The sequence below is a fragment of the Arvicanthis niloticus genome, chromosome 12 (assembly GCF_011762505.2).
Source record: "Arvicanthis niloticus isolate mArvNil1 chromosome 12, mArvNil1.pat.X, whole genome shotgun sequence".
Taxonomy (NCBI): Eukaryota; Metazoa; Chordata; class Mammalia; order Rodentia; family Muridae; genus Arvicanthis; species Arvicanthis niloticus.
In genome coordinates this window covers 34,087,175-34,102,507 of record NC_047669.1, presented here as the reverse complement: position 1 = coordinate 34,102,507, position 15,333 = coordinate 34,087,175, and the positions used below count along the sequence as shown (strand labels likewise).

The following is a 15,333-nucleotide window of genomic DNA, read 5'->3' as shown; positions in this document are numbered from 1 at the left end:
TGCTGACTTCTTCACCAAGTCTAGTTTTGTGTAGTGTTGGGGTTGAAGTCAAGGTCTCATCCAAGCCAGGCAGGTTCTCTCCCAGCTGTGGTGTATCCCTGGCCCAGAGAATTATGCTTAGTTCCTTAAATATATGAAAATATTTATCTTACAACATACTAGTTGTCTTCCTAAGCTAAGGGAAAAAGTCTGGAAAATATGAGTGTGAAACCTCTCTTTAAACCTAGCCTTTTAAACATATGCTCAGTTTTTAGGTATGTTGCTTCTGGAATTATAGTCTTAATTACATAGTATTCATATATTTTTATATGAAATAAACTCAAAGGTATTTATTTGCTGTATGTTTGATTTGTATTTGTAGTAGCCTGAATGGTGCATTTCAAAGGTATAAGCCCTCTTAAGAGAGTAGGTAGTGTGTTATGGTAGTTAGAATTTTTATTTCTGAATACCATAAAGATTTTAAATCCTGAAAAAAAAAAAAAGAATTGGAATGAACTGAATCTATAATCTTGACTTAAATTTGTGTGTGTGTGTGTGTGGGGGAATCTACTGAGAAAAAGAGTGGGCAGATTGAATAGCTCCCATCTGTTGAATTCATCAGCTACCATTAAAATCTCTACCTCAATAATGAATAACATAGTCCAACTTTAAACAAACAATAAACAAATCCAGGTTTTGTGAACGACACTATTAATATCCCATGGTCAACAGTGACCTGTAAGGAAAGAAAACAATATATTCAAAAGATAAGATCAGTTCAAAATCAGGTCAAAAGATAAAATCAGTTCCAATGTGTTGAATGTTTTCCCAAAGCTTCAAGGAGTAGAAGTCAAATTAAGAAATGACTTTTAAAATGAAGCTACTTCCAGATAGAAACCTCTGTATTTATCTATTTGCCTGTTAGTTAAGATAATCACAGGCTCTCATGCCTTTATTTCTGGTTTCTTTTAGCACACCTCAGACTAGAGACTCTATAAACTAAATAGAGAGGTAAGAGGTGTTTTAGCAGTGGGGAATACTTAGGGGATGCATTTCCCAAGTAATTGTTAGGTCATTGCAAGAAGACACTAGGCTAAAAGGGAAGGGCTAGTCCTGTGACCACCTCGGTGGTGTCTGACTTGCACAGCAGATCCTATTCTAATTCCTTTTTTATTTTCTGGCATTGGCAGATGAGACAATAATTCTGCATATTTACTGCTGACCTGCTCAAATGCTACCTGAGAAAACAAACTATATAAAGTTTAAAATGTTAAATTTGGGAGCTGAAGCTATAATCAGGGATATAACTCTTGGATCAGTGAATAAGGGCTGGGGACATGCTCAATGGGTAAAACACATTTGACATGAGTATGAAGACCTGAATTGAATCCCCAGAGCTCACGTAGACCATGTACAATCCCAACGCTCCTATGTGAGATAAGAACCAAGAACTGGAGACCTCCAGAGGTTCACAGGTAAATGCAGCTTTGAACAACAGAGAGACACTACCTCAAACAAGATGGAAGGTGAAGACCTACTGACACCCAAGATTGCCCTATGGCCTCTGTGCATGCGCGAGCACATGTACTCTCAAGCAAACAAATCAAAGTGAGAATGAAGATAAAAATACACTAAAGAGGGCTGGAGAGATGGCTCAGGAGTTAAGAGCACTGGCTGTTCTTCCAGAGCTCCTGAGTTTAATTCCCAGCAACCACATGGTGGCTCACAACCATCTGTAAGAGGATCTAATGCCCTCTTCTGGTGTGTCTGAAAACAGCTACAGTGTACTCATATAAATAAAATAAATAAATCCTTAAAAAATACACTAAAGATATGGATGGGGAAAGGAAAGGAGAGGAGTGAAAGTAAAAAGAACAAGTAAGAGAAGATTGAAAATAATCAAAGTATACCATGTATATTATAAAAATGTCCTGAGGATAGTTAATACATGCTAATAAAAATGAAGATCACACATTTTTTTTTTTCTGTATGGCACATTTCTTTCACTAAATTTGCTATATAACTCCCCATTCATCCATAGTAATGTTTATTCTTACTGAGTTCTTGTAACAATTAAAATGTACCTTTGACGTTCCATATTAATAGGCCAGAGTTGTCTACAAAACACTCTTTACTGAAAATGTCCTTTTCCAGGGAAGAAACCTGGTAGTGCAGAGGACAGGAGAGGGGTATAGCCCAATCTTTGTAGTCATACAAACAGTTCCCTGCCTTGAATACCTGAGCCTAAAAAACCACACAACTGCAGAGTAGAAAGAAATGCCTGTCCTCCACACATGCTCTGCGTGCAGACAGATGGCCTTAGACAGTACATATGCAGATAGTTTTATAGAACTCCCTCCCGTACCTTTAGCACAATTCTCAGATGCAAAATTAAAAGAAAAGGACAAAATGGAAATTAAAAGAAACTGTATATATTTTACTTGAGAAAACCATACTGTTGATTTGCACGTAAGGAATCAACAGCTCAGGCACAATTGCTTAATTTGGAAAGATGAGTGGCTGCTCACCTGTGGCTGCGCCTCCACCAGCCTGTCCTGATATCTCTGAATTGACTCCTGAAGTTGCTTCTCTTGTTCATCTTTTGATGGTGGTTTTCTGTTCATGGTGCCCAGTGGGATAGAAGGCAGGTATTCCATCTGGTTACAGCTTCACAATCAACAAGTAACAGGTTAGAGTCATGAGGCAGTGGGAAGGCATTTGCTGACCGGAAAAAACAATTTATTTCTCTAAAGTGTTATAGTTTCTGTTATGCAGCCACAAGTTGACTATAAAACAGGATTATATTACATCAGAACAGTGTGTAATCTTAAATGTCCAGCTGGCATGGGAAAGAACTACATAGGAAACGTAGGGGCACATGTATTGGCAAGGGTGTGAGAATGTGAATTATTTTGTTAATGGTCCACTTATCCTACATCATCATAAAAGAAAGTCTTTAAAAAGAATTTGTTTTGGATCATCTTAATCCTGACAAACGTTTCTCCACCAAACCCCCAAATTTGGTGTATAAATCTATGATATTACAAACAATTCTGCCTCTGAGACACATGGATTTCTAGTGTGGAATCACTGAGAGAGCAATGGCTATCCTGTCATGTAGTGTTCAGGGACAGCTTTGGGGTTATGGAGGCTTGCACAGAGCTCCACAGATAACTCTGAGCAGCCCTGACTGGTCCATTCTTCCCAAATGAAGTGCTGTCCTCAGTGGTCTGGTACTTTGTAATCATCCTGGCTCCCAGCCTTGTGTACTTTATAACCTTGAACAATTTTCGTCATAGTTACAAAAACTAAGCAAGCCTCTATTTTGGAGAGATTAAGGCCATTTTGCTTTAATTTTTTAATGTTATAGCTATGTAATAGGGAGCTGAATCAGAGAAATTGCTTTTTTTTTTTTTTAAGTGAAATAGTTTATTTAGTTTGTGTTGGTATCGAGACTTGATGCAGAAAAAGGGACTAAACTATCTCTGAGTATAGCTCTGAGTCCAGGCCTGGCTGAGTGTACAGTAGGATTATGAAATGCAGATGCAAATTGTTTGGGTGTCTTCTAGGTTAAGAAGTTTTCTATAATTGATACGTGGAAGGAGGGGAGAGTTGCATCCAGTCACTGAAGGAGGAGGTGGAGTGAGTCAGACAATGTACAGGTTTTGGGCTCAGAGAGGGAGGAGACAGGGGATGGGGAGGGCCTCTCCACACTGCAAACAGGGAAGGAAGCATAAGGCAGAAGAAAACCACCCGCTCTGTTTCTCAGCACTGTGAATATGTATTTTTCTTGACCCCTCCCAGCAGAGAGAGTGAGGAACTACCACCAAGTTCAAGCACTGCTGTGAAAAACCACTTCATCCTGCCTTCGTGTGGTGTTTGCTTTGATTATTATTTTCAAAGAAAGGTGTTATGTAAACAAATCTGAAGGATGACTACACAAGGATGTATGTACAGCCACTAACTACATGAATTTGAAGACATTTATGAAGCAATACTTACAGAGCACTGTTTCATTTGAGAAAAGACCCCCATAGCCATGTTAAGTTTGTATGCAGAGCAGAGAAACAAAGTACTTTATTAAAATGAAGCACGTGCAACTGTCTACCTTCAAAGATTTTTGGACACAAATTTTAATATGCAGTACAACCTCTACTTATTTTGCATCCTTTCCAAAATTGAAGTGGTTTTGCTTCAGCCAAATACCAGGTATCATTTTTACCCCACTGGTGAGCCCTGCATTCAATACAGATGAATGCATATCATAAATATAATGGGAGTGTGCTGATATCTATTTCTCAGAGACTGTGACACAAATGTAGTTTCCCTCTGTGCTTGAACCAAAAAACAAACAAGACTTCAGCAGCCTCAACAGAACTGGCTCTATTTTAGTTTGCCCAGGCTGCTGGCCCTGAACACTACCACAAGGAGATGGTTTTAATCATTAAATGCATGTAAAGTGGAACTGAGTTTCATAGGATGTCATAGGATGTTTTGTGTCAGACTCTCTGCTTCAAGTTCAGCTGGAAGGGAGAATCCCCAGCAGGTCACTAAAGCCTTCTAAGTATCTGTGCTTTCTCCTCTTAGAGATCGAATGAGTTCACTGGACTTTTATAAAGATGGAAGCTTCCATCTTTACAAAATTGGTGTTTCTATCTCAAGTTCTGTTTACGTAGACCATTGTTCATTTGAATGCCATCCACTAGCATTGACTTTGGTGGCAACTAAGAAGTAACTTTGGACCACCAAGTGTAGTCTCTGTAAGTATAGACAATACCTTGTCTAATCTCACGACTTTGCTCTTGTACTCATAGAGCATGCCCTAATACACAACCACATCATCTTTGTTTTTATGAGTTTATTTTATATGATTCTATCTAAACTTAAGAGTGCATAGGTCTCCTGGTATAGTTCAAGGCCCACTCTTCGTAAAAGCAGGTCCAGCCTGCCATGTTGAATCAAAGGACTAAGTGAGGTCACAGGATTGATTCCCAGTCTTCCCCCAGTAGTCATCGTATCCATACACCAGACTGTGAGTTCTGCGCCTGCTCCCAATTAGTTGCTCTGACATCTTGCTAAGCTTCCTGCTGCTGCTTTATGCATATTTTATTATAATATTTTCAGTGGGGATGAAATGCAGATTGTCAGTATTATGTCATTGTATTTAAAGATTCAGGGACTTCGGGGAACTAGAAATAGAAGCACTTTGTGGTTTTTATATTTTTAAAATCCATCAATTTTCTGTCAACACAACTAAATTTGTCTTGCCTCCCCTTGCAAGTGGAATTATCTGGATGCAAACAAGGGACAAAGTTAATGTGGTCTTGAAGACGATTCTGCAATGCTCTGTGAGGCATCACTAGTTCCTAAGGGAAGAGACCAAGAGCATCCTAGTTCAGGGTCACTGGGCAACTGGAAGTAAAGAGAGCTGTGAAAGACAGCTTCCCGGGCCTGTGTGGTTTGTTTTAAGAGCTGGATAAAAATACTTGAAGAAGAGTTATTACCCTCTGGTCCATGTTAGTGAAGGTGAACCATTTCCTCTTCAGCTCTAAGAACACAGAGGAGATTATACAGAGAAAGCAGTGCTGGGATGGGGTGCCTCTATTAAACAACAATACTCACTCTTTTCCCTAGAGAAAGGATATTAGTCTAAAAGGGCTCGTAAGAACCCTGACAGCCATCAATATTTAATCAGCCCTTTTTCCTGTTTAGTCTGAACTTTTTCCTCCAGCATACACAGCAATGAAATCAATATATGACTTAAATTTAAAAAAAAGAAGAAGAAGAAGAAGCACAGACTCTAACAGCTCCCTCCTCCTGGATGGACCCTCTCAGGAACACTCCTGTGAGATCAAGTTGTTTGCCTTGTGAGCAGGAACAAGAAGGGGTGGCTCAGGAGGCCAAGGCTTCCTGCGAGGTTGAAGTGACACACACATTGGGACCTGTGCTTTGTGATAGCAGATCTGTTTTAATCAATGAAAAAATTATACTAACAAACAATATTCTCATAGATAGTGAGGAGTTTACAAAGGCTTTAAAGAGACATGGGCCTCTAAGGTAAAATCTCTCTACAACTGACACTTTCAAGGTCTCTAGGAACTTTATATTAATAGAGAATTTTTAGAAAATTAATCAGAAATCACCTGTTTTCCAGGTTGTTGAGATTATTGGCGCAAATCCATATGTCAGAAAATCCTTTTTTCTGGTAACTGGAAGGGGAAGGCAGGACTCTCCATTTGAGACAAAGATCTGACCATCAAGACAAAGACACAAAAGAAATGAATCCATTTAAAACAAAGTGTCAGCTCAGACATACCTGAAGCAGTGACCAGTTCAGCACATACCCCATGCCTGCTGGCCGGTCTAATCCAGCCTTCCAGGAGTTCTGTGCAAAGCTTGCCAAGAAATGTGCAATCATCATGACTGCTCCAGCTCCCTCCAGGTTGGTTTACTTGTGCGAGAGGAACCTTGCTAGGGAACCCTCCCTCTGGACTCCCATGGATTCCTGCCCATTCCCATCCATTCCGCTTTCCATGCAGATCCAGAACTGACAGAAAAAGCGAAAGCCAAGATCTCTAAGTCATTCGCCCACTGCCCTCCTCTGCCGGTTCTTTCCCGTGATCTTACTCCGAAGCCCGCTCTGATTTCCTTGTGCTTCCCCTTACAATTCCTCCTTGCCTTTAGGCCCAACGCACACAGCTGTCTTTAGGCTAAACATAAATTTAATCCTGGATTCCCTCTTGACACAGAGGTAAACAGTTCTTGCCCTCCTGAGGCAGAAGCAGTTTGCACAGCCGATAAGCTCCTGAACCACCTCCTACAGCCAGAGAATCTTGAGAGAATGACTTAATTTCTGTGTTGGAACAATTATATGTTTAAAAAAAATCTTTATTATTGCTTGTTTGGTTTCTTTTTGTTTTTTCTTTTTTTGCTTTTTGTTTTGTTTTGTTTATTGGATGTTTTATTTATTTACATTTCAGATGTTATCCCCTTTCCCCTTGATAAGCCCTTAGAAATAGTGATCACAATTTATTGCCTTGTTTGTTCTTTGACTATTTATGTTTATTGTCTTGCTTGTTCCTTGACTATTTATATCTATTGGATTGCTAGTTCCTCATCCTAGAACTGACCTTAATACTTACATGTAATTAAAAAATGGTATTTCTACTAGTATTTATAGAAAGAGGAGCTGAGGATAAAATGGCTTTGCAGTATTAATGATGATAAAAATCAACACCACTAAACACTGTCTTGATCACTTAGCAAGGTTCGTACTTATTAGATCACATGTTCACAACCTTATGACATAAGTGCTGATGGTTAGAAGCATCGGTCTCATTTTCTAAATAGGTAATTAATCCTCAGAGACATCCAATGACTGCCGGGATCCCATATGGTCTTTAGCCACCAGAATCAGTGTTTATTTGGCAGACATCAAATATACACAGTAACTATTGGGCATTATCATTGTCACCTGGCAGGCTCTCACTGTCATCCATGGCCTCATTCATACTTTCTGAACATGTCATGTTCCATTTATTAAATCTCACTGCCACACATCAGTTCGTGCATTTAACATCCCTCCTCTGGGTCTTCTATTACAACAAGCTCTACAGACCACACTTCCTAATAATACCACTTCCCATTGGCCAAGCATATTCAAACCACCAGAGAGGTATTGGGAAATTCTCAGTGGAAGGATGATTTGGCCTTGCATCTAATCATCCTTCATGGAGTTCCCTTACTGGGAGTTACATCTGATTCACTAATTCCCCCTGGAATGCTTGCAAAGGCACTCTTCTGCGACTTGTCTCTTTTATCCACTGGATTGGAGGTGATATAAAGTGTATTGTCCTTAACTCCAAGCCCTTTGGAGAGTAGCTTGAAGGTGTATCAAGTGATTGGTGATTTCATGTTGCTGCCCTTCTACTGAGAATTTCCCAATACCTCTGTGATGGTTTAAATATGCCTGGCCAATGGCAAGTGGGCATTATTTAGGAAGTGTGATCATGTAGTGATGTAGCCTTGTTGGAGGAATTGAGTCACTATGGAGGTAGGCTTTGAGGTCCTATGCTCAAGCTCTGTCCAGTGCGGATGGATAACCCTCCTCCTAGCTGCCTGTGAAAGAAAGACTCCTCCTGGTTGTCCTCAGATCAAGATGTAGAACTCTTGGTTCGTCCGGCACCATGTCTTCCTGCATACTGCCATGCTTCCTACCATGATAATAATGGACTGAAACTCTGAATGTAAGCCAGTTCCAATTAAATGGCTTCTATTATAAGTATTACCTTGGTCATGGTGTCTCTTCACAGCAATGAAACCCTAACTAAGACAACCTCCCATTGTTTATCAAAAAACCTTGCCCTAAAATTCAAGACACATAAAGGCATTTACCCAAGAAAATACTTCTATATTTCCTCATTGACTCATTCCCCCCCACTTATTTTGTTATTAAGATTACAGCATTCCTATTAGCCTCAGATACAATGTTACATATTAAAAGTTGGAAAGGGTTAAATATTAAAGGTAGGAGACTGGTTGTTTCCTAGTGCTCTATCACAAGTATGTCTAAGGTGCATGCATATCTGATATCAACCATCTTTCCCTGTGCCTTATCCCTGTTCTAAAACCCAGTCATAGCAACTGTCTCCTATGCTGCCTGTGTCACGAAATCTTGCCTTCATTTTTACACTCCACTCTTCCGCACCTCATGCTCAAAAACTCGCTGCCTCAATTCCTTCCCATACCCAACTTCCTCTCTATTGTACTTATTTCAAATTCTTGCCTAGACAGTAACTCCTCAGAAGCAAACACCAATTTTTACCCTGTGTTGTCTCCTTAGCCCCATGACTTGAACATTTAGAAAAATCAAGAATATTTGTTAGTTTGGCACTCGGCACTCACCGCATTGTAAGATGGATGGGATGGCCATAGCTTGTCTTCTTTGCCATTGGAGAGACTCAAAAGAACTGTCTGTGTCTTTGCTATGCTGATATTTGAATTCGTCCCAAAACAGTGTTAGGTTTCTATTACCTGAAGGGGAAAAAAACAGACAATGTAAAGACAAAAGAAGTAAATTAACACAGTCAAGGTGATTAACAAAGAAACATTTACATGTAAGCAAAAATGCAATATAATTTCAACTTTTTAGAAGCCAAAACATAAATAAGAAATTGATGTATTGTTATCTCTGTTTGGTATTTATAGGCAGAATATGTTTACTGATTTATACGCTCTTGCATTTTCAGATTACACACAGTAATGAGTACTATCTTTTCAATGAAACTAAAGACAACAGCAGTTATAAAAAGTTACACTTTTATTGTTGTAATAAAACACAGTGACATTTAAAGTATTATTCTTAAATATTCCCAGGAAGAGTTATGCTAATTAATGTGTATAGGCCATTTTTGAAATTATTGCCACAAATATTCATTATTCCTATCCCACAGACAGACTTTTCTTAGGCCCATATATCATCTCTGGTTCTGGTTTCATCTTGGGCTGTGTTTTATTTTCTACTTTAACCCCAAGTTCTATAACCTTCTTTGCTTGGAAACAGCACTCATCTCAGAAGAACATTAGAACTTCTTTAAGAAGCTGTACTCTTATCCTTTGATCTAGAAATTGCACAGCTGTGAATATACTACATTATTATTACAATAGCAAAAATTTGGAAATAACATAAAAGCTTATGAATAACTGATAAAGTCAATTTCCGAACAGTGGAAGAACCCTAGATACCTTGAAGAGGATGCAGGAACACATAAATGCAGTGTCTTGCTAGGTTCTACAAAACACACCTTTTCTTTTTAAAATATACATGGCAACACTACAGTATAATGTTTTTGTAACTTACGAAATGTATACTCATGTAATATCAGGTTGGAAATACTTTAATAGAAGTATGAAAAAAGAAAATTTTATTTTTAAGCATTTTAAAGATTTCTTTTTTATGTGTATGAGTGCTTTGTTTATACATATGCTTATGTACCATGTGTGCCTAGTGCCCACAGAGACCAGAAAGGATGTTGAATCCCCTAGAACTAAAATTACAGGGGGCATAAAATCCTATGTGGGTCCTGGGAGTAAAACCTCAGTCTTCTGCAGGAACACAGCCATTGATCCATATCTCTAACCCCCAAATAAGGTTTTAATACTAAATGTCTTTAGAGAAGAAAAAGTTAATGAAGAAAACTAAGGAAGATACTTTTACTTTTTGTGAACACTTTTTAATATTTACAGGTGCACGCAGGTACTATTTTGAAAAGGGTCTTTAATGAAACATAAGAGCCATGTCTTCCTATTTCACCTAATAAGGCAACCACAAAGTGCCTGGCCATCTGGCTATGGAACTTCTGAATATATCCATAGAGAACACTAATACCAATGTTCACAGTTCCAACAGTGTATCCTGAAGTATAAACCCTAGAGATACTAGAAACAAGGTTGTTCTTCACATGTGTAATTTTAAAACAAGCAGACGAAAATGTCAGTCTCTGAAACAGATTTTCTCCATGAGCTATGCAACTAAGAAGAAATCACAGATCCCTAAATTCCTGTCTTGATTCTTCACTAAATTTTTAATTACTCTTTTAACCAAATCCTCCTTAGGAAAGGGCCTGGTGAGCTGCCCATTCAAACTCAGTTCCTACATTTTGCTTATTACTTGGCCTTGAATTTTCCATGTAGCTGAGGATGACTGAGGTGATTTGAATGAAAATGGCTCCTATAGGCTCATGCATTTGAATGCTTGGTCATCAGTGAATGACAATATTTGTGAGGGATTAGGAGGTGAGGCAAGGTTGGAGGAAGGATGTCTCTAGAGGTGGGCTTTGAGGTTTCAAAAACTCAAGTCAGGACCAGTCAGTCTTTGTCTCTGCCTCTTCTCCCTCTCCTGCCCCCCCCCCCTTTTTCTCCCTGCTCCTTGCAGATCTGGATGTAGAATTCTCAGCTTCTTCTCCAGCATCATGTCTGTCTGCCTGCGTGCCACCATGCTTCCCATGATGATAATGGTCTACACCTCTGAAAATGTAAGCAAGCCCCCAATTAAATGCTTTCTTTTATAAAAGTTGCCTTGGTCATGGTGTCTCTTCAGCAATAGAATATTGACCAAGACAATAACTATGAACTTCGGATCCCACTGTCTCTGTTTCTTAGCAAATGAGCTTGGTTTATGTGGTCGCTGTGGGTGCATCAAATTCATCAAAGCCAGGTGATGCAAGACACTACTACAAACTTAGTACTCTACAACAAGCACTGTACCAACTGAGCTCCATTCCCCACAGCCATGCTAGTTGGTCATGGTCTACCTCATCATCTACTTCTCTAGATCCCGAAGGACCATTCCCTTGAGTCTGAAGTGGCTCATAAGAGTTGCTTCTCTGATTTTCATATTAACCATTTTGTCTTTCCTACCTTGCAGGTTCTATGGATTTCAAAGATATAGAATACATGCTGGCTCTGATACATATTATTCGCAAAATTTCGGGCAAACTGCTAAGTTTTCTTATCCATCAAGTGAATGTTGGGTAGGCAATGTGGTTCAGTAGACAAAGGTGCTTGGTGCCAAGTTTGACAACATGAGTTTGTTCCCTGGGGATGCACAAGGTAGAAGGAGAAAAGCACACATTACTGTATGCCCTCTGACCTCTACATGTGTTCCCAGACATAAACAAAATAAATATATGAACAATAATAAAAACTCAAGTGATAGCACATGCTGGCAAAGACACAGAGCCAGGAGAATACTCCTCTATTGCAGGTGGGAGTGCAAACCTGTACAACCACTTTGGAAATCAATTTGATGTTTTCTCATAAAACTGGGAATATCTCTACCTCAAGACACAGCTATACCACAGGGACAATTGCCCAACTATGTTCATAGCAGCATTATTCATAATATCCAAAAACTAGAAATAACCTACAAGTCCCTCAATAGAAGAATAAACACAGAGAATTACATTTACACAATGGAGTACTACTCAGCTATTAAAAACAAAAACATCATGAATAATGCAGGCAAATAGATTAAACTTAAAAATATCATCCTGAGTGAGGTAACCCAGAGGCAGTAAGACATTCATGGTCATGGATGGAGCTGAAAACAATCATTCCAAGTGAGGTAACTCAAACCCAGAAAAATCAACATTCCATGTTCTTTCTCTCAAAACAAGAGAAAAACAATAAACTATATTATGAAAAGTGAATGATGACAGTAACTTGCCTTACAGGATCAATATAAAGATGAAACATGAGATACATTAAAATAAAAAATGAAAGGATTCTAGGGCAAGAGAGTGGTGATCTCAAACCTGTTTTACCATCTAGACAGAAACGTCACTGGCTGAATCTGTTGAGTGTAACTAATTTGGAACCTATCAGAGGACTACGTAGCCAGTTCAGCTCCTAGCCACTCATCCACCTTAACCCTGTGACAGAAAAATGTGCTAGAGTCCCTGGAAAAGCTGATGCTCATGTTGAGAACTCAGACTAAGCCAAAGGGTTTACCAATAACGGTTTTCCCAGTACCAGTGATCTCTGCTGTAACTGGTGCTCATGATCTAAAGGTGCAGAGGATGAGGTAGGGCCACTGATGTCACAGGTTATATCAATGACCTAAACTCCTTCTCCACTGGTTACAGGAGATCTGAGGAACTTTTTCCTGAAAAGAAAAGGAATATCTTTTTCCTTTAAAACCTTTCATTTTTCTGTGATCTTACTTTTGGGAGCTATGTTTGGCAAGCTAGACAAAAGCAACAATCTGTACAAGAGAAATTTAAGTGACCAGAAGGTAACAGAAGATCAAAATATACCAGAGAAGACTTAAGTTTACATCTCAGGCTGATCCTCTGCCAAGAGACCTCCTTACAACAGTAAAACCCAAAATAAAACACAAGAGATGGCAAAGGTCAGACTCAATCTCCAGGGTTACAATACAATCAGATTCCAACAGGTTGTTTTCAAGAACAATATCCTAAGGCATACAAAGCAAAAGGAAAAGAAGTAAGCCAACAGAAGCTTTCCTTGGCAAACATCTATACAAACTTCAGAGAAAACTCTAAAAGAGGGGAAAAATTTTTTAAAAAATGAGTAAAACCAAAGTACCAGAGAAACGTAAATACTAGTAAGAGACAGGAATTCTTGATCATAGCCATCCGTTAATCCAAATGGACACTTTCCCAAAGCGTCCAGATTCCAGCATGAACAAAAGCAAGCCAGTGAAGTTGAAGATGCATAATGAAAATTATATGTATGAGGAGCAGAGAAGAAAATGACCACAAGAAAATGAACCGAGCCTATAAGGCCAAAATAACCCCACCAAGTAGACCAACATACATGTTGTCACAGGTTGAGAAGGGGGGGTTAGGAAGATGACTCAGCTAGTACAGTGCTGCAAATATGAGGATCTGAGTTCAAATACACCACATCCACTTACAAAGCTGAAAGTGGAAGTGGATGTCTGTGATCAGCACTGGGAAGGCAGATACAAGAAGATCCCTGGGTACGCTGACTGGCAGGCTAGCCCAGTCAGTGAGCTCCAGGTTCAGTGAGAGACTTCATTATAAAAGTTGAGGTCAAAAAAAAAAAAAAAAAAGTTGAGGTCATTTAAATAAATAGTGACTGAATTTTACCCATATTTGATTAAAGGCATTAATAAAAAAAATAGCATATCCAAGAACCTTAAGAATTCCAAAGTAGGGCAAACTCAAACATATAATAATACTCATAATAATCGAGCTGTTAAAAGACAAAGATAGGTGTGTGCATGCATGTTGGTGCACATGTGTATACATATATATTTACATGTAAGTATGTATTTACTGAAAATATATTTGTTTTCATACAATATAGTCTGATGATAGTTTTCCTCTCCTAATGCCTCTCAGGTCCACGCTACCGCTCCAGCTACCTCACTCCAAGTCCTTTCTTTCTCTCTTCAGAAAATAAACACACAAACAAAATAAATTAACCAAAATTTTAAAATAGAAAAAACACAATAAACACACACACATAGCAACATTACTGAAGTAAAGCAGCTATATATTCAAATGAAAATGTTATAATTTTAGTATAGTAAATATGATACATACAAAGAAAATGGCTAAAGAATATATGCAACAGAAAAAGAGATGTGAAATGGAAAAGGGGAGTGTCTACCTATAATCCCAGGTCTCTGAAGGTGGAGGTGACATCCCAAGTCTGAGGCCAGCCTGGGCTGCATAATGAGACTTGTCTGAAGAACAGAAAAATAGATGAGAAAGGAATTTAAGTGCTTCATTACAATAATTAGGCAGACACAATGGAAGAAAGTAAACCAAGAAACACGAAACAAATAAAAAGCTGTAAGGCATCCAGAAAACAATCAGCACAATGACCGAAGCCCCTCTTTATCAGTGGTTACTGTTGTGTAAAACAGAATGTAGTCTCCACTCAAAAGACACACATTAGAATGAATTAAAAATATGATTTGTATATGTGCTGTCCAGATGCAAATTAGTTGCAAACATGACAAAGAAGGTATCTCTTTTGATCCTAATATGGAAACTGGTTACAAATAAAAGTATGAAGAATATTTCTTGCAAACAAAACAACCACAATAGAGGAAGCATGGTTATGCAAACATTAAACGAAATAAATTTCAAACCAAAACTGGTCACAAGAGACAATGAAGAATCTTAAATATTAATAAAAGGTTCAAAAGAGCAAGAAGATAAAACAATTACAAGCAGATGCACCTAACAATAAGCTAAAGAAAAATAGAAAGTCAACCGGCAAAATTCAAATAAAAACAGCTTTACAAAAGAGACTGGATACTTCAATCTCAACATGTTTTTTTATGCTATTTATGTGATTCACTTTTAGAAAGAAATAAGTATATAGAAAATTATTTGTTTCCTCTGGGTTTTCCAATTTGTTGGTATATTGTTCATAATAGTCTCTAATGATGCTTTGTGTTTTATATCACTGGTTGTAATGCTTCATTCATTCTTTCTCTTCTTGGGGTCTTCTTCATTTTTTTTCTTATTCTAACTAAAGTCTTGCCTGTATATTATTTATCAATTCATCCCTTCTAAAGAGCAGGTAGAAAATGAGTTAAAGAAAACAACAGTATACGTTATAACGAATTAACCAGATCTTAAAATTAAGTCCCAAGAGCTTTAAGTAGAGCACTCTGGAGCCACATTCACGCTGTAGTTGTGGCAAGCAGTAAAAACCAGTTGCCACGATCTCTTTGTCGGTGCTAATGTAACATATTTAAATAGAAATACTAGGCAAGAGAAATTGCAAGGGAGGTAAACTTCAGTACTAAAAATATCCTCAGTAAAAACCAATTACAGGAAGTCTGTCCTG

The 15,333-nt window shown here is 38.4% G+C and overlaps 1 protein-coding gene across 1 annotated transcript in view; it reads right to left on the bottom strand.

Annotated features, from left to right (window-relative positions):
* The window catches only part of Morc1 (MORC family CW-type zinc finger 1), a 172,805-nt gene that overhangs the window by 60,844 nt on the left and 96,628 nt on the right, over nt 1-15,333 (bottom strand). Inside the window, exons 15-17 of the mRNA XM_034515577.2 lie at nt 8,884-9,012; nt 6,123-6,228; nt 2,508-2,646 (exon numbers count right to left, since the gene is read on the bottom strand). Coding sequence (XP_034371468.1) covers nt 2,508-2,646; nt 6,123-6,228; nt 8,884-9,012 — 374 coding nt within the window. The remainder of the gene's footprint in view (nt 1-2,507; nt 2,647-6,122; nt 6,229-8,883; nt 9,013-15,333) is intronic.